Source organism: Lithobates pipiens, unplaced genomic scaffold, assembly GCF_037356315.1.
Source record: "Lithobates pipiens isolate NorthernLeopardFrog02 unplaced genomic scaffold, aLitPip1_a1.2 Scaffold_8, whole genome shotgun sequence".
In the NCBI taxonomy this organism is placed as follows: Eukaryota; Metazoa; Chordata; class Amphibia; order Anura; family Ranidae; genus Lithobates; species Lithobates pipiens.
In genome coordinates, this window is record NW_027507903.1 from 119,693,707 (window position 1) to 119,712,931 (window position 19,225).

Genomic DNA, 19,225 nt, shown 5'->3' on the forward strand with positions numbered 1-19,225 from the left:
TTATTTTACTCGCTGAACTGCAACTCATTTTATAACATTTGTATTATGTTTTTTTTCTGGATTTTTGGTTGATATTCTGTCTCGATCATTTAAAATACACCTATAATAACCATTATAGACCCTTAATTTCTTTGTAAGTGGGCAAACTTACAAAATCTGCAGTGGATAAAATAATTATTTTTCCCACTGTATATAGGTAAAGTTGATCCAGAGAATTTTTTTTGTTTGTTTGTTTTTTTGCCCCCACTGGAGCAATTTGGATCATGCTTTATTGTGGGATGTTTTTTTTTCTTTCTTTTTTTGCCTTCCTCTCGATCAGCTGTGTGTATAAAATATTGTATATAGAGGTTTTGATTTGTGTGTGTGTGTGTTTGGTTTTTTTTTTCTTCTGTGGATTGAACTGAATAGACTTGTCTTTTTTTAGCCAGATTACCTATGCAACTATGTGTTTGCATCTGTAATCCTGAGAGTTCCTTTGTCATCTTAAGAGCCCTTTCACACTGAAAATGCAGGGGTGCTTTAGAGGCGCATTTCGACCACTAGCGGGGTGCTTTTAACCCCTGCTAGCGGCCAAATAAAGAGTTAAAAGAACCTGCAAAATGCCGCTTCCAAGGCACTTTGCAGGCGCTGCCCATTGATTTCAATGTACATCGCTCCTAAAGAGCCTCAAAGGAGCTGCTTGCAGGACTTTTTCTGACGTCCTGCCAGCGCAGCGCCCCCGTGTGAAAGCGCCTGTAAAATGCCTCATCTGCAATCCCAGTGTGAAAACACTCAGGCTTTCACACTGGGATTGCAGATGAGGCATTTTACAGGCGCTATTTTTAGCGCTAAAGCGTCTGAAAAAACACCTCCAGTGTGCAAGGGGTCTTAGAACTGTGTGCAATTACAAAGATTAGCATTCAACGGTCCCAATGGTAGCCACTGCACTGTTTTAGTTAAATGCCCAGGTGCTCGCACACTAAAGCCGAGTACACACCACTAGTGTTTTTTATTTATTTAAAAAAAAGACGGCTCAGGTCGGTGCCAACAATTCAAAGTCAGTGCATTGTTCTTTCCTGCTGTGCTATTATGTTCTGACAAGGGGATGGGCCTCCTGTCATAACACTCTGTTCAGCTCTCTTGGCCATTGGCTGAAAGTGCTGATTGGGAGCCGTCGGGTGCTAGTTTTCCAGCATGCTCGTCCGACAGAAGACAAATATCAGTTGGTTTTATTGAGCCGGCCTATGTCACCTGACAATTGGCTTATGTGTACTAGGTTTAAGAAATCTATACAAATCTAAAATGGGTATAAAGTTACTGAGAGGCCAAGCGTCATTGAAACATCAACAATAAATAAATAAAAACGCTATTTCGATCTATCTTCTCTGCAAGACCCATGAGTGTCCCTAAACCTGTTTGGGATTTGTACAGATTAGCATTCAAAGTATGTACTGTACATAGAGATTAATTTGTGTTAAAATCCAGCGAGCGTCAAAGCTGGCAATTTTCTTAGCTGCCACAGTTTACATGCTATTAGTACATCATTAGTTACATTATTTTATGATCAGTAAGTTTGATTTATTGTAAGTCTAGGCATATAATTTACAGTAAAACAACAATGTATAAAGGTTAAAGATTGGGTATATCATACAGGTTTATGTAGTATTGCACTGCATGTTTATAGATACAATTTAGATGTGTCCTGTTGTCATAATGATTCCTTCTAAAGTTAGATGGGCCATTCCTCCTTGCAGTTATATGATTTAAGATAATTCATTTTCTCACCCAAGGAAAATCTGTCTTTTAGTAACACTCTATCTACAAATTAATCATCAGAATGAAAGTATTACTAGAAGCTTAATACTTGAAAAATTATGGATTAGAACTTTGGGAAGGGAAGTGCTTTATCCTGATCGTTTTATTTTTATTTTTACAGATCTCTCTTTAGATATTCCCAGTCAATTCCGTAATAAACGTAGTAAGAACCAAGAAAATGGACCAATCTGCACACTCAGAGGTATGGCTTTGTAAACATTTTGACTCACTTTTGTGTAATTTATATTGTCTAGAATTTTAAAGTAGTATACTCCCAGTGGATGTTTAGTTCTACACATTGAGCACAATTAAATAAACCTCTTCTAAGGGTCCTTTCACATGGCCTTGTCCGTGTACAGATTGCAATTTGATCCACGCTGAGCAGGCGGATGACAGTTATGTCTCTGTGCTGAGATGGACCTTTCAAAGCCCCGCTGTCTTCTATGGAGATCAGATGAAAACGGACCACCTGTACGTTTTTCATCTAATCCTATTCGATCCGATTCTCTAGATGGATGCAAAATAGGGTGTCCATCCGTCTGGATTTCACGGATCAGAATGGACATCGCCGGGTGTCAGCGGACATGTCCCCACTTACATCCACCGCTCTATAGGGCTGCATGGAGTGTCCGATCAGTTCCATCAGAAAAACTGATCGGAAAGCCCGTATGAAAGAGCCCTAAATGGTAAACTATTATTTATATATGAAATAATAATATAAAATAATGTCAAAAGTGTCCGATCTGTCCGCTGCAATGCCGCAGTCACGATAAAAATCACAGATCACCGCCATTACTAGTAAAAAAATAAATAAAATACAAATAAAAATGCCATAAATCTATCCCCAATTTTGTAGACGCTATAACTTTTGTGCAAACCAATATACATTTATTGCGATATTATTTTTATTTTTTTTTACCAAAAATATGTAGAAGAATACATATCTGCCTAAACCATGGGAAAAAATATTTTTTTGGGGGAACATTTATTACAGCAAATAGTAAAAAAAACTTTATAGCGCAAAAATAAAACCCACAGAGGTGATCAAATACCACCAAAAGAAAGCTCTATTTGTAGGAAAAAAATACGTCGATTTTGTTATGGTACAACGTTGCATGGCTGTGCAATTGTCAGCTAAAGCGACGCAGTGCCGAATCGCAAAAAATGCTCAGGAAGGGGGGTAAATCCTTGCGGGGCTGAAGTGGTTAAATTCCCACAGGCCTTACTGTTCACTTTTAACCGAATCCTTTCACCATGTTTAGCTATAATTAATCCTGTATCCCTCTGTGTAATTTTGGAAATCTAACTTGCAAGTGTTTTGGAACAATAGCATTCAAAGTATGTACATTCTTTTAGCTGCTGCAAATCCTCTAAATAAAAAAACAAAAAAACAAAAACAGTAAACTGTTTTTGTTAAAATTCTTACCTCAGCACTTTGAGCTTACAACTGCTGCTGCTGGCTCATGCTCTTTATGCTGCTTCCGTTCTCTGAAGGAAAGAGTTCGTAGTAATCCAAAGAACCCAGATGCATACCGCTCAGGGGTACTCTTGAGTAGTAGTTCCAGTGGCTGTGAGATGTGTGGATGCCAGGGTAAAAACCAAAGCACCCACACTAGATGCCGCTGTCTGAACCGCTCTGCACTGGAGCACAAGCAAACCAGACATTGGATATGGATTGGGCTGTTTTCTTGATGTATAAGTTGGATTTTATTGATTACCGTGACTATACATCATATAAGAGTATCCCCGAGCACTGTGTATCTGGTTTCTTTGGCTTATGTTTCTATTGATAACTCTCCTGGTGTGTTTCCTGTGAAGCTGCTGGGGAGAATTGATTATTATAGACAACATTTTGGAATTGCTGCGACTTGGCGTCTAAACATTGCTGGAGTATAATATTGGACAGTGCAGTTTCCAGTCAGTCTATTAGCTTCTGGAAGAGAGAGGGGGGAGATGCAAGGCACTGCTCTGCTATCCTGGACTACAGGGCTCTGTGTTTATATTGATGCACAGTGTAGGGAGATACATGCAAAGGAAGCCCAATAGGATGCTGCAAGAGAAAGGAGCCACCCTGAAAAGGAAACCTGGGGGAGCAGTCATGGTACGAGCTTAAACTGAAACATACATGATGATTAAAAGATGAGCTGCATATTCAGTAATGAATAAATCAGATGCTGAAAATGCAGAGGGTTTAATACTACTTTTAATGATGAACTTTCCCAGTCTTGGCAGTTTTTCAATTGTCAATCACAGCCAGTGAGCCAATCAGGAGACTGAGGGGGCAGGGCCAAGCTGCAGCTATGTGTCTGAATGGACACAGAGCTATGGCTCGGCTCAGGTGCCCCCATAGGAAGCTGCTTGCTGTGGGGCACTCAACAGGAGGGAGGGGCCAGCAGAGAAGAGGAGGATCTGGGCTGCTCTGTGCAAAACCACTGCACAGAACAGGTATGTTTAACATGTTATATATTTTTTAAATAAAAAAAAAACCTGAAAATATCACTTTAACCAAGTTTTCACTTGTTTTCACTTGTCGCTCACATGAATTTTAAGTTGCGCTTGCAACTTGGTTTCTACTTTCCCTGCAGTTAAAGGCCCGCTGTGTGGCAATTGGTAAATGGCTCCCTCTCACAGGATTCCACTCCATGTGCATTGCTTGATGTATTGCCAAAAAACACCCTATCAGAACTTTTTTGGAGGTGCTGCTTTTGTTGTGTGATTTTCTTAACTGAAAATTACAGAATGCCTACACTGTGCTCTGCAAGGGACAGATTGTACTCACTGTTGGCAAAACATCCACATAAATTTCCTCATTCACTCCAGCTCACAAATGTGAACATTTTTAGCAGAGGAATGGAGTCTCACATTGGATACAGCGAGTGAACAGCCGTGGTGGCATTTTCTAGATAGGTGTCTGAGGACACAGCTTTGAAGCTGGCTCAACTTGTCTTTTAATTGCAGACTGCCTGCGCAGCTTCACAGACCTGGAGGAGCTAGACGAGACAGAGCTCTACATGTGCTTAAAATGCAAAAAGAAACAGAAATCCACCAAAAAATTCTGGATCCAGAAACTACCAAAGGTTTGTTGTTAAGCAGTAAAGTCCTTCTTGTTATTTATTGCTGTTCTCCATGTTATTCAAATGATTTTAAATTCAGACAGTGAAAGGTAAAGTAATATAAACCAAATCTATAATTCCCTAGTCACGGTTAAAACTTTACGTTCTTCCCTGAAAAAGAATTGTTTCCAGTAGAGTTGCGCTGATACCATATTTCTAACACCGAATACTGATACTTTTTTTCAATTCCTCGCCGATACCAATTACTGATACTTATCGCCTAGGAAAAGCAGGTAGAGGGGTGGTTTGGGAGGTGGATGAGAGCAGGGTGGGAAATGGGTGAGGACGGGGGATAGAGGGGTAAATTAGGGCAGCGTGGTTGAGGGTGGGGGATATGGCTATTATGGGGTGGTGGCGTTGGGATGGAAAAGGGGTGTGATTTCTGGGGGGAAGAGGATGCGGATGGGAGGGTCATTGGGAGACATGGCGGGCAGGGGTGACAGCTGAAGGAGGGCACAGTACAGGGAGTTAGGAGGGCACAGTACAGGGGGTAGGAGGGCACAGTCACTGTTGGCAGAGCTCTGTTTCCAATTCCTGCATTGTACACATCCTGAACACAACTCTCCATACAGCACATGCTGGAGCTGAAATCCGATTCCCTTACAGCTACAATGTGCACAATGTATAGCTAGCTACTGGTTGTAGTTCTGACCTTTGAAATTCCATGGAAAAAACTGAGATGCAGTAGCTAGCTATACACTATGCATGTAGCTGTAAGTGAATGGGATGGGGAGGAGGAACTCTTAATCCTGTGCTCAAGATGTGTGCCATGTGGGGATGGGATACTGCCGGCAAGTGTCAGGGGTGGCAGAGGGCTTGGAGAGGGGGGGGGGACCAACCCCTCCCCAATACCTCCCTAGATCGGGGCATGATCTTACCTCTGCTACTTGAGCTGCTGTTGTACTGCTTCAATCCATGCCGACTCTCCTCTCCATGCCCTGTGATTGGAGCACTACAACTCCCCCCAAATAGGCAGTACCCAGGTTGGCCCATGCATTGAGATGGCCGGAGTGGAGGAGGAGGCGTTCCATTCCCAAGCTGTCACTTCCGGTATCAGTTTCGGGTATTGGACATTTTCGCAAGTACCAATACTGCAAGAGAGCTTGTTCTTTTAAAAAAATAACACTTACTGTCTGAATCACCAGATGAAAATAGAAGAAAGCCTAAAAATAGGAAATGAATGCAGCCAGCACGTTTAGGAATAAGTAAACTACAATACAATGTTTTCTTTTGCGTTTAATACTGCTTTAACTGACAGCATCTGCATATTGAAGTTCATTCTTTTCATCTGCAGGTGAATTAAACAGATCAGATACAGTATAACAATGTTACTTTGTATCTTTAGATTTCCCTCCGAACAGTGGTGTGTGTGTGTGGTTGTGGTTAAATGGCTGGCAGAGCTGCTCTTTCTGTGTACATTAACGCTGGCTTTGACTAATCGGACCTGATAATTTCTGGGGAGTGGGAATGGCGGTCCTCACAGAGACTGGACAATGTTGCACACATTCTGTGTACCATGTTGATGTTTTCTTTGGGTGTGTGTAGCAAGTCCAATGGCTTGAACTAGTTAAAGGAATGTACAGCTATGATGTGCTGGGTCAGCATGTATCCACTCGCAACAAAATGTTTCCTGCACCATTTTTCAAAATGCAGCTCACCACAACACATGGACTATTTGCATCCATGTATTAGTGTGTGCTGCAGCAGAGTGTAGATGTGCATCGAGGCGCAACTGATGGCGAATGGCAGTGTACCACATACATAAAATGTTGCTGTGTATAACCATGATTCGTGTTAAAACATACATGAGCTAGTTTTTATTTTTATTTTTTTTTTTTTTTTTTTTTTAATCTGTCTCAAAGTTCATTGAGCAAAAACATTTTTCATCTATCATACAGACCCCCATTTTTGTGACATTAAAGGGGTTGTAAAGGTAAACATTTTTTCACCTTACTGCATTCTATGCATTAAGGTGAAAAAACATCTGACAGTGCCGGCCCCCCCAGCCCCTCTGTTTTACTTACCTGACCCCTCGAAAGTCCCATGCTCGCCTCCGACATCCTCTTTGCTGCTCAGCCTGGCCGTTGATTGGCTGGAGTGGATGGATTGAAAGCAGCGCAGCCATTGGCTCGCACTGCTGTCAATCACATCCAATGACGCGTAGCGCTGGGGGCGGGGCCGAATGATACAGTGAGCGGCTGCATCACGGGAGCCCGCCCGCAAATACTTCTCACCATGCGAGGGAGCTCGCATGAACGTGAGAAGTACTTGCAGGAGGAAGCAGAGACAGCCGCCAGGGGACCCCAGAAGAGCAGGTTCGGGGGCACTCTGTGCAAAATGAGCTGCACAGTGGAGGTAAGTATAACATGTTTGTTATTTAAAAAAAAAAAAATTCTCTTTACAACCACTTTAACAAGTGCGTTTGGTTTTCAGCATGTAGAATATATTCTGTTTGTAATACATGGAATTCAATAGATCCATCCAATTGCTTTCTCAGTCATTGAGGGACAAGGATTCTTCAGGAGGATTGGACATTGGGAATCAGATTGATGACGAGCCTAGGATAACCCTTCCTACCACCAGCATGCCTCAGTTTTTTGCTGACTTCGATCACAGGGCCATAAGCAAGCTCTTTCACCCTCTCTTTCATTTTCTATGTCTTATTTGCCCACAACCTTAGTGGCTTCTGAGTCATTTGCTGCAGACATTCTGTCTGATTCTCTATCACTCCAGTCCTTGTGTGATGAGCTTACCCCTAATGCCAGTTATAGACGCTTCACTAGGAACTGGCTGAGATTCAAACCATATATGGGCAGGCTGTCTGATTTTTACATGCCATTTATTGCTAGTGGCTGTTATAGCTACTAGCAATAATTGCTGTGTTCTGTCAACCGGGACCGCTTGCCTGAATAAAGGAAGTCTGCCTTTAGAGACGTACAAGGACTGTCACCTGACTTTAATAGTTTTGAATCCCTAAAGCTGACCATACATGGATTGATATTCATCCCGTTCAGCAAGAAACAGACGAACTTCGATCCATGTATGGATGGGCAGGCTAAATTATACCCAAGTCAATCCATGGATAGCAGTAACTAATGTATTCTGCTGGATCTGAAAGCTCACTGCGTCCACCCCCCCCCCCCCCCACCACCCCCCCCCCCCCAACAATGCCTCAGCGGGTGTCGAGCCATTTTCTTTTGTTGCAGGAAAGAGAATCCCTCTGTCTATGGCCAGCTTGAGGAATCCCAGGCAACAGCAATTACTCCCAAACTAAAGCCTGTTCGGCTCCTTTTGATGCAGTGTGCACCACTCCGAAACAAACGAATCAGCCTCTTGCTTCTACAATACAAGGGCTATTTCTGTACATATTTTATGAAGAATTGGTCTATTCTATATAGTGCCTAGCAAGGCACTCTTTTTCCAGTAATGGGCGCATCTGTTAAGGGCCCAACTTCTAGGCGGTTAGAAGCCCTTTCTAGAGCTCTTTTCTTGCTTTTTATCTGATCCTGGTAGTGCCCTTACTTTGTCACCCATTTCTGACTGGTCAGAATCCTTTAAAAGAGATATAATCCTTGCAGTGGTTGATCCCTTGCTTAACAGATTGCTTTAGTGTTAAATTTCAGCTGGAATGGTCTGCTGGACACCCCCTGTCTTATTTCACCCATGTGTCTTATATCAGTACATATGTACAGGGCCCATTAGTTAAAGTGCTAAACTACTGAATTCTTGTCTATAAGTACTATACTTCTTACTATACTCTAAGTATTTAAGCCGCATAGCCTTAGAGGGACAGCATCTTTGCGGATGTGTTCTTGACAATATCATCAAGGATGCTACTTGGCTAGAACATCAGTCTTCCTCAGCAGAAGAAGCCTAATAAATAGGCTGCAGAGTCTCTTCTTTTTTTTGTGAATGTTAGAAAACAACTAACAATGCAAAAGCATTTGACACAGTTCCCCATAAATGTTTACTGTACAAAATAAGGTTCGTTGGCATGGACCATAGGGTGAGTACATGGATTGAAAACTGGCTACAAGTTTGAGTTCAGAGGGTGGTGATAAATGGGGAGTACTCGGGGAATGGTCAGGGGTGGGTAGTGGGGTCCCCCAGGCTTTTGTTCATAAACGACTGGCGGATGGGGTAAACAGTTCAATCTCTGTATTTGCAGACGATGCTAAGCAGGGCAATAACTTCACCGCAGGATGTGGAAACCTTGCAAAAATATCTGAATAAATTAGTGGGGTGGGCAACTACATGGCAAATGAGGTTTAATGTAGAAAAATGTAAAATAATGCATTTGGGTGGAAAAAAATATAAACGCAGTCTATACACTGGGGGGGGGGGGAGAGAACCTCTGGGGGAATCTAGGATGGAAAAGGACCTGGGGGTCCTAGTAGATGATAGGCTCAGCAATGGCATGCAAGCTGCTGCTAACAAATCAAACAGAATATTGGCATGCATTAAAAAGGGGATTAATTCTAGAGATAAAACGATAATTCTCCCGCTCTACAATACTCTGGTCCGGCCACACCTAGCGTATTCTGTCCATTTCTGGGCACCAGTCCTCAGGAAGGATGTACTGGAAATGGAGCGAGTATAAAGAATGGCAGCAAAGCTAATAAAGGGTCTGGAGGAAAGATTGCGAGCACTGAACTTATTCTCTCTTGAGAAGGGATATGATTTCAATATACAAATACCGTACTGGTGACCCCACAATAGGGATAAAACATTTTCGCAGAAGGGAGTTTAACAAGACTCATGGCCACTCGTTAAAATTAGAAGAGGGTTCTTTACTGTAAGCGGCAAGGATGTAGAATTCCCTTCCACAGGCAGAGAAACTATTTCGATAAGCACCTGAACGACCGCAACATACAGGGATATACAATGTAATACTGACATAATCATACACATAGGTTGGACTATGTTTTTTCAACCTCACATACTATGTAACAACCCTTTTTGTTTCTTCAGCCGCCTGACCTCATCAAGATCTAACTAGCTTGTCTCCCTGTCTTCCCACAATGTGTGACACTCGGTTTGCCAACTCCTCAGACAAACCATGCTCTGCAGTTCCGATCCCTGCCCCCTTCTCGATTTCCACCTACAACCTTCTTGCATTACGGAACACAGATGTCCATAAAGCCCTCTTAGATCTTCTGGATCAAGATGTCCTTGCCCAGTTCCTGTGGCAGAACTGTTTCAAGGGTTTTACTCCAATCTGTTCACCATTTCCATGCCCAAAGAGGGCATTCACACCCCATTCTGGATTTGAAAGCTCTAAATGTCTTCATTTGGGTCCAGAAATTTCTGAAAGGAATCCATCAGATCTTTAATTTTCTCCCTTCCTAGGCAGACTTTGTGGCTTCTGTGGACATCAAAGATACTTTCTTACATGCCCCCATTTTTATCAGCGATTCTTATACTTTGCTATAGGGCATTTGCACTAATTGTTCATGTCCCTGTCCTTTGGCCTCTCGTCTGCACTTTGGGTATGTACCAAGGTGCTGACCCCAGTACTATCCCTGCTGCTTTCTTTAGCATTTTCACGGTGGAATATTTGGATGACCTCCTGCCGAGTGAACAATTGGTGCAAGCTCTGTTGGACAGCGTGGCTAACTATCCAGACATTACAGTGGTTCAGATCAATCCTTAACCACCAGAAATATCACTGGAATCAACTCCATCAGTTGGAATATCTGGGTCTGGTCCTGGACACAACTCGGGTCAAAGTAGTCCTTCCGTAGTAGAAACTTTAGTCACTTCTGGTCTCAAATTTGAATTCTGCAGTCTAGAAGCTGTGTCACTGATTTTGCATGGTCCTAATAGCAGCCTTCTTCATTGCATTTGTCCAGACCTTTGTAATGCAACATTCTGTCATTAGTGGGAATTTCCATCTGGTGTCAGTTTGTCATTGAGAGGACCAGGCTGTCCCTGGCTTGAAATTTGGCTCTGAAATCTTTCCTACTTGTCTTTTAGAGACATATTTGAAAGTATCCTCAGGGTGGCTGCTAGAATGTCAGGCAGGGTAGGAGTTTGGGTACTCTGTCAGTGCAGGGGGTCTTGGTTGTCGAATGAGTCTACTCTCCTGATCAATATCCTGGAGCTTTGGTAGATTTGGTTGTCTCTACAGCATTGAACCATTCTGCTAAAGGGTCATCCAATCTGGCGTTTGACAAACACCATCACCATGGCCTTGTCCATCATCAGGGAGGAATCCGAATTGCTCATCAGAAAGGGGTAGAATGGATTCTGTTCTGGGCACTCTGCACTCTAAGCATAGGAAATTGTTACGAAGATCTCATGTGCTGTTACTGCATGGACCTGGGAGATTGGTATCTTCATTCAGAGGCCCTCCAGGACCTGCATGGCAGTTGGAAAATGCCAGGTGTGGACCTCCTGGTTTCCACATTCAAACGGATAAGGTTTGTCTACAGGTACAAGGATCCTTTAGCATAAGCAGTGGATGCTCTGTTGGATCAGCACTAGCTGATATATGCATTACCTCTCTTGAAAATTCTTCCTTGTCTGTTTCGCACGAGGGCAGAGGGCATTCTAGTGATATTCATTGCTCTGGATTGGACAAGGCAGATGCCTACCTTACAGTTGCTGGTGGTAATAGCATGGTTGTTGTAGACCAGATTCCGAGGGGCAAGGGGAACCATCATCAGTTGTGGAGGGCATACTGCGCTCGGTATGAGTATCCAAGAAAATGATTTTACAATGAGCACAAAAATCCTATTATATGTATTTACGTGTGTGTCTGTTATGTATAATTTATGAATGTAGCTGTACGCTAGCAGACTGAGCTGCATGTGTTTTTTGTTTTTGTGTCACAGGCCACATGTGTTTCTTTTCCCGTCAGCTGCTTCAGAGTAGACAGGTGATAATTCAGAGCAGCAGCTGTCATAAATGCAATAAATGGAGGGGGAGGGGGAAATGACGACTAAAACAAAGGATCTATTTCTATATTCCTGTGACCAAGGAATAGGATGATTCACAGATAAATAATATTTACATCATATGCCTCTCTTTGTAGGTGCTATGCTTACACTTGAAAAGATTCCATTGGACAGCATACCTTAGAAACAAAGTGGACACATACGTAGAATTTCCTCTGCGAGGATTGGATATGAAGTGCTTCTTGTTGGAGGTAAAGTGTGTACGTTTTACTTCAGCATGGCCACAGGCTAGTAGGAGACTTATCACTTGTTAGAATTATTATGTATCTGTTATCTTTATTTTTTGGTTTGTAAATATCCTGTTAACATAACATTTATATGTGCCGTTCCACTCTTTTGCTCATTAATGGTAAGTTGCCTGAATAAATTAATAAATTGCATTGTGATCATATTTCTATGGAGTGCCAAAATCCAAGCTACTTAAACACAAGAAGAACCCCTAAATGGACTTTAAAGGCACTTGGCGTAGTAAGTTTTTTGAAACCAGTATAATTTATTAAACGTAATACAAAAAAAAGCAATAAAATAATGCCAGATTATGGCAGACACATCGGACGTTTTTGACACGTTTTTGGGACCATTGTCATTTATACAGAAATCAGTGCTATACAAATGCACTGATTCCTGTCTAAATGACAGTGAAGGGGTTAACCACTAGTGGGCAGTGTAAGGGTCAAGTGTGTCCTGGCGGTGTTTCTAACTGGGGGGCGTGGCTACATGTGACATGTCACTGATCAGTGACACTGTCACTAGGCAGAATGGGGAGATGCTTGTTTGCATTAGCATCTCCCCGTTCGGCGATCGTGGGTATCCCCTCGGCGATCTAGTCCGTGGGACCCGCGATCCGACTCATGGAGCCTGCTGCGGGCGCCCGCTGCCCGCCTCTTAAAGGGCAATGTACAGGTACGTGATTCTGCCTGTACGAGCCCTTCTGCCGACCTATATCGGCGCGAGGCGGTCGGCAAGCGGTTAATAGTTCTATGGAATGTTTTCATTTCTGACACCACTACAATATACATACATGATTGACCTTCTCATAACACCTCTGAAGAAAGAGACTTTTGATACTCTAAAATGCATCGGGTGAACCCAGAGAATTTCATAGTGCAACCTGTGTTGTGATTTTGTGTACAGCAACTGTAATCATTCTAATGCATTTTATTGCTATTTTTTTGTATTATGTTTAATAAATTATACTTTTTTCAATAACTTAATACACCAGTGCCTTTAAAGTCCATTTAGGGCAGTGATAGCGAACCTTGGCACCCCTGATGTTTTGGAACTACATTTCCCATGATGCTCAAGCACTCTGCAGTGCAGTTGAGCATCATGGGAAATGTAGTTCCAAAACATCTGGAGTGCCAAGGTTCGCCATCACTGATTTAGGGGGTTTCTTCTTGTGCTTGCATGAATAAAGGAAGTCTGCCTTGGGAGACTTGCAAGAACTGTCACCCGACTTTTGAATTTTAGTTTGAATCACTAAAGCTGGCCATACATGAATCGATATTTGGCCCGTTAAGCAGGAACCAGCCAAATTTCGATCCATGTATGGGAAAGGCTGATTGTAACCAAGTCAATCCATTGATCGACTTGAGTACAACCAATCTATCGGGTTTTTCTAAATGTGGTTCCTGTCAGTGGTTCTAGTGGCTAGCAGTAATCATTGTATTCTGCCAGCCAGAAAAGCTCCCCTTGCCCCTCGCCAGCAGATCACAATAGCGCTGCGGGAGGCATTTCTCCATCAGCGCTGACTGTGTTGATGAGGGGAATCGAGTGAGCACAGTTCTTTCCTTCCACCCGTGTTCAGTTATACAGTAAATTTAAAGTATTGCAGTAATTGAAAGCCAGGCAACTGATTTTTTGCAGTAGGGGAGGTCAACAATGGCAGCTTTATATATTTATCCCGACCTGCTGCCACTCAAGTTGCCTGAGTTTTAAGTGAGAGATCTGGCACTAGATATTAGTTTTATATAAAAACTTTTTTTTTTTTTTTTTCCATTTGAATCAAGTAAAAAAAATAAAAATAAGCTGTTGTATGATTGCTGCATGCATACCAACAAAGCAATGCCCAGCAGAGAGTCACCAGTAACTGAATATTACCCCATTACATTATGTCTTCATCCTTGTTCCAATAAAGGGCTGATTTGGCATCCGGTAGTGTTTATTGTGTATGACTGTCCAATGATTTTCTAAGTTTATCACTTCTTAATAAATTTAAATATATATATTTTTAACTTTTCCTTGCAACAGCCAGAAAATATGGGCCCAGAAAGTTGTCTTTATGATCTAGCAGCTGTAGTTGTCCATCATGGCTCAGGGTGAGTTGCGAATTTTGTATTCGTGTATCTTCCTACCTTGGAGGTGATATGGGTAACAAAATAATCAATATTTTTTATTTATTTTTTTCCTTTTTCTTTTGGTCAGCGTTGGCTCTGGTCACTACACAGCTTATGCCACCCATGAAAGTCGCTGGTACCACTTCAATGACAGTACAGTAACCGTGACAGAAGAGGAGACAGTGGGAAAAGCAAAAGCCTATATTTTGTTTTATGTGGAGCGTCCAGTTCCTGCTACTCCGGAAAAACTCTAAATACCTCTTTCCATTCCCATAAACTTCACACATGTCCACCTTTCCACTAATACTTGATTGGATTTTATTTTTACTTTATGCACTTTCACAGCTCTGTTGAGCATTGTCTGGCTGTCAGTGATAGAGTAAGATGTATTTACAGAACTCCATCACCACCTCTGCTGCCATAGAGATCTACAGTTCTCTCAACAAAATTTAATGATGCAGTATATACCTGAATTCTGACTAGGTAAAAAAAAAAATTAAAAAAAATAAAAGTCAATGTGATTATGAAATAAGTTGATGAACGATAGTGGAACTCTGAATTTGGCTACGTTTTCTGCTGATTTCCAGTGAGGGCCCAATTCTTGAAACTTTCCTTTTTTGGGGGACATTTTGATGCAGTGCCTTAAACTGGAAGCTAAAGGCAAATAATGTAGTTCTAGCCATGGTGCCTCTTTAATGACTACAGAAAATGGGCCTTTGGAAGAAGTATGATTTACCAGTTTCATGGGGCAATTACAGTGATCTGAACATTTGCACTCCGTACATTCAGCAGTTGTTAATGCGCTGCCATGGCGCAATGTCTAAGCACTCAGGCCTGGATACACATGAAATAGTCTAGGTTTATGTAATAATTCAATGTGAAGTTGGAATAATGCAGTTCTACCTTATGTATTGTCAATCTTGTACCAGCTTGTGTTTTACATTATCCTAGATTCTGGTAAGAAGAGACTCTTTAATGTTCTACATATTTTCTCAAGTAATGTGTCATCTGAAGCAACGTTAAATCACTTTTGGTTAATCTTTCTATTTGAGGACTGTCACTTGATAAAATCCTTATTCAGTAAAGATTTGTTGTCCTTAAGTGCTCTAACCCTTAGCAAATAGGAATTCGCCTTGTACTGTTTGGTTTGTCACTAAGGGTTATTGCACTTATAATGATCCTTACATTGCGTAAAACATTTCTAAGGTAACAATAGTGTTGAATTTCATGCACTTTCTTTTAGTCGTCAGAAAAATGCTGTGTTCCAACTGAACCCAATGGATCATTGAATTAGATACCGCTGCAAATGCTGCATCCAAAAATATGTGCTCAAAATTACAAATGAATAAACCTCCGACTTTACTGGCATGAAGGGGAACATACACAGTCATATGTAAAAAAAAGAAAACAAAAAAAAAAACATATTTTTTATCGTTATAAAACATTAAAATGCATGCAATCGAATGGTCAGAATGATCCATAAAAACATACTGTGCTTGTTGCACAGTCAATTTTACACTGCGGCTTATATATTTACACATGGGCAGATTGCCTTCGAAACAACCATAACATGTAAACTAGTCCTCATGAGTCATTGTGTTTCTCGTTCCTGCTTCTTCAGGACACATGAGAATTTAAGAAGTTATAACTTATGAGTAAAGAAAACAAACGTACTATACAAATATCAGTTACGTACTCATTAAATTAAAGGAATGCTCTATGCTGGCATTCAAGGGTATCATGAATGTCTTCCTAGTGGAGGCTGGTTTTAAAGTGGCCTCTCATTGGTACTTGGAGTCTGAGGGCTTACACAGAATGTGCCCAGATTCTTCTGCTCTTAGTTTTCAAGGTTGTGGACAAGTGGGCTCAAAGTTCCACATGTGGTGGTCATGTGGTAAAGTGTGTCAATTCTGGATCAGAGCCCACTTATTAAAAGAGAAGTATGTTTGTTTGTTTTTTTTCAGTATACTACTTACCTAAGTAGATGCAGCATAGTTCCCCCGCCAGCTTTAAGACTCCAAACCAAGTAAGCAAACGCTGCTAATTGCTTGGCACCACTGTCTCTACCGCCTGACCATCCCCCCCCCTGCAGTCAGTGGAGGGGGCAGGAGTGGCCGGCCCAGGCTCTCGGCGGCTCGCTGAGACCCTGAGCTGGGTGCCGGTCCAAACATGGGCGGATTCCAACATTGTTGCAATCTTGCCTGAGCCTGGACCAGCTCTCTGACGACGTCTCCAGAGCTTTGGCTGTACTTCTCCTTTTAATATACTCTGTAACCATAGTGAATATTATCAAAGACTCCAAAATTGCTTTACTAAATGAACCTGTTAATGAGATACCTCAACATACGCAGGCTCTCATTTATGTTTCTGGTGGCCAAAATAGCTATCACCACTGCCTGGAAGAAACCTGTGGTTGACTTGGTGGTGAAGAAGTTTAAGTTAACCTAGATCGTGACTAATGAAAAGCTAGTCGGCATACTTCACGAGGTAGTATTCACTTCTGTCCGGTTCAAGAGAGTCTGGAATCCATGGATACAATATCTCCAAACACCTACGTAGGGAGCACTCTGGGGTTGCGTAAGGCACAGATTTTGACTCCTCTTCTGTTTCTACTCTCTGCTTCTTCTTCTACTGTTAATTCTTCTTCACCCTTTCCCCCTTTCTCTTTTATTTACGACTCTGCCCTTTGTCTATTTTCTGAAGATATTTTGAATGAGGGGAATTTGTTTTACCCCCACTGGATGGTCTAAAATGTAACCTACCAATTTAGTTTATTTTTTTTTTATCAAGTTTTGTAACAATGTTCCTACTAGTGATCCTATGACTTGTCAGTATGTTATTTCTGAAGCTCATTGTCATTATGTCCATGTTGACACTTTATGCTGCCTGTGTAGCAGTTCCACACTAATTGCTCTTTGATAAATCAAGCAGGGCTGATTACAGGCCATATCCTTTCATGTTAAAGTGGAGGGCCACCCTGAAAAACAAAAATACATTAAAATTTAGCAGAAAATCTGAAAAAAAAACCTGCAAATTTTTTTTTTTTTCTTTACATTTTTTTTTAAACTTACCAGAAAGGCATATCGTCCTAATCTGCCTTTTCCTCCTCTGCGGTGATCTTCGGTCTTCTCTCCTCCGTGCGGCGTATTCTGGGTAATGGGGCGCTGTATGTTCTGGGAACTGTGTGTCCCAGAACACAGCGCGCTGCGCGACATGCACAGTCGGAAACGGGCAGTGAAGCCGCAAGTCTCCACTGCCTGTTTCCCTTAGTTGAAATGGCGGCGCCGGGACCCGAGAGCCGAGGGACGGCTCAGCCTCGGGTGGCTGACATCACGGGCGCCCTGGACAGGTAAGTGTGTTTATTAAAAGTCAGTAGCTACAGTGTTTGCAGCTGCTGACTTTTAAAAAAAATTTTTTTAAAGCTGGCTCTCCTCTTTAATGTCTGCCTTTTTCATATTTTTATTTTTTTTGTAAAAATAATTTTCAATAAATACTATTGAATCAGAAAAATTACATATTCATTTATACTCTACAGCTGAGTTTGCTATTCGTTATTTCGAAGGCATCTGTCTATGTATAAATATATTGCTATCAAGAACAGTGATGAACAAGCTGCAGTGTATAATTGGCTGTGCAACAAGCACAATATGTTTTTATGGATTATTCTGACCCTTTGGTTGCATGTATTTTAATGTTTTGTAATAAGTTATGGTTTTCTTTTACATATGACTGTGTATGTTCCCCTTCATGCCAGTAAAGTTTGAGGTTTATTTGTTTGGAATTTTGAACCCAATGGCTCCTAGGCCCAGGCTGTAAATGGGTCCTGGACTTCTGCCCAAGCTGATATTAAAGTGAACCTGTGCCCAGATCATACATGCTTAGGTATTTACATATTCTGAAGAAGCAGCAACGTAATAGCCCAAAAAGGATATTTAGTTGCTAGGATTGCTTTTACTGAAAACTGCATCGCCTGCTCTAAAATATGATATCTGCATCATCCTGGTATAACCACTGAAATTCGGGCGGTATGTATATGTCGCCCAGCGGCAAGTGCTTTAAAGGTTTTTTTTTTTTTTTTTTTCCTTGCTGCTTAAGAATATGTGAATAGTTTAAGGTCTTCTGGTATTGGCACAGGTGCATTTTATGCCCTACCCCACTTATTCAGCTGTCAAATACTGGTACTTCAGTGAGCTGTAGAGACTTTAGCATTTGAGTGTTAAATGACACAGGGGGCAGACATTGAGGCCCCTTGTACAGCCTGGGGCAAGGATCAAGAGGATTACTCAAGGATTGGTTTTACTTGAAGGGTGAATTCATACATTGTGTGGTGACTGAAGTTTTACTGCTTTGTAAAACGCTTGTCCCTGGAAGGACACATGAAAAACAATTTGTTTTCTGTGTGTCCCATTCAAACTATAGTAGTATAGAGCTGTGCTGCATTTTATGGCAGTGCACTGTACAGTGACATGAATGAAGTGTACTTTTGTATACTTCAAATAATGTTTGTACACAAAAAAAAAGCTGCATGTGATATGCTGAATCACATACAGTCGGCCCTAAAAATAAGCTCTTAGGGACCAGAACTATTTATGAAATAATGCTGCATGTCTTTTAGCTTACAGAAAAATGCCCTTCTTTAATTACAGGTGTTTTTAAACATTGGTGACTTTTTATTCCTAATAATGTCATTGAATCACTATTTCAGTCATGCACAACCAGCAGTGTGACACAACTGAACCTTTGATAATTCTCTAAAGCCCCATTTTCACCTGGGCATAGCATAAACAAGCATTTCTGCCCATGTTTCTGCAAACGCACAACACTCTTACGGTGTGATTATTTCTTAAAAACATTCCAAAAACGGGTAGTAGTCATACATAAAGCGTGTGGCACAAAACGCGATGGACTTCTTGCGGATATTTGGTACATGAGCTTTAGCATGATTTTGGAATGGAGGAAGGGCAAAAGAATGGTGCCACTCCAAAAAACATGATACAGTAATGTTGCTCAAGTGTGAATGGGG

At 41.6% G+C, this 19,225-nt stretch overlaps 1 protein-coding gene across 1 annotated transcript in view; it reads left to right on the plus strand.

Moving 5' to 3' along the window:
* USP3 (ubiquitin specific peptidase 3) overlaps positions 1–18,859 on the plus strand; it is a 57,764-nt gene extending 38,905 nt beyond the window's left edge. Inside the window, exons 11-15 of the mRNA XM_077472150.1 lie at positions 1,916–1,996; positions 4,753–4,871; positions 11,944–12,057; positions 14,117–14,184; positions 14,291–18,859. Coding sequence (XP_077328276.1) covers positions 1,916–1,996; positions 4,753–4,871; positions 11,944–12,057; positions 14,117–14,184; positions 14,291–14,456 — 548 coding nt within the window. The 3' untranslated portion in view covers positions 14,457–18,859. The remainder of the gene's footprint in view (positions 1–1,915; positions 1,997–4,752; positions 4,872–11,943; positions 12,058–14,116; positions 14,185–14,290) is intronic.
* Positions 18,860–19,225: the final 366 nt, after the last annotated feature.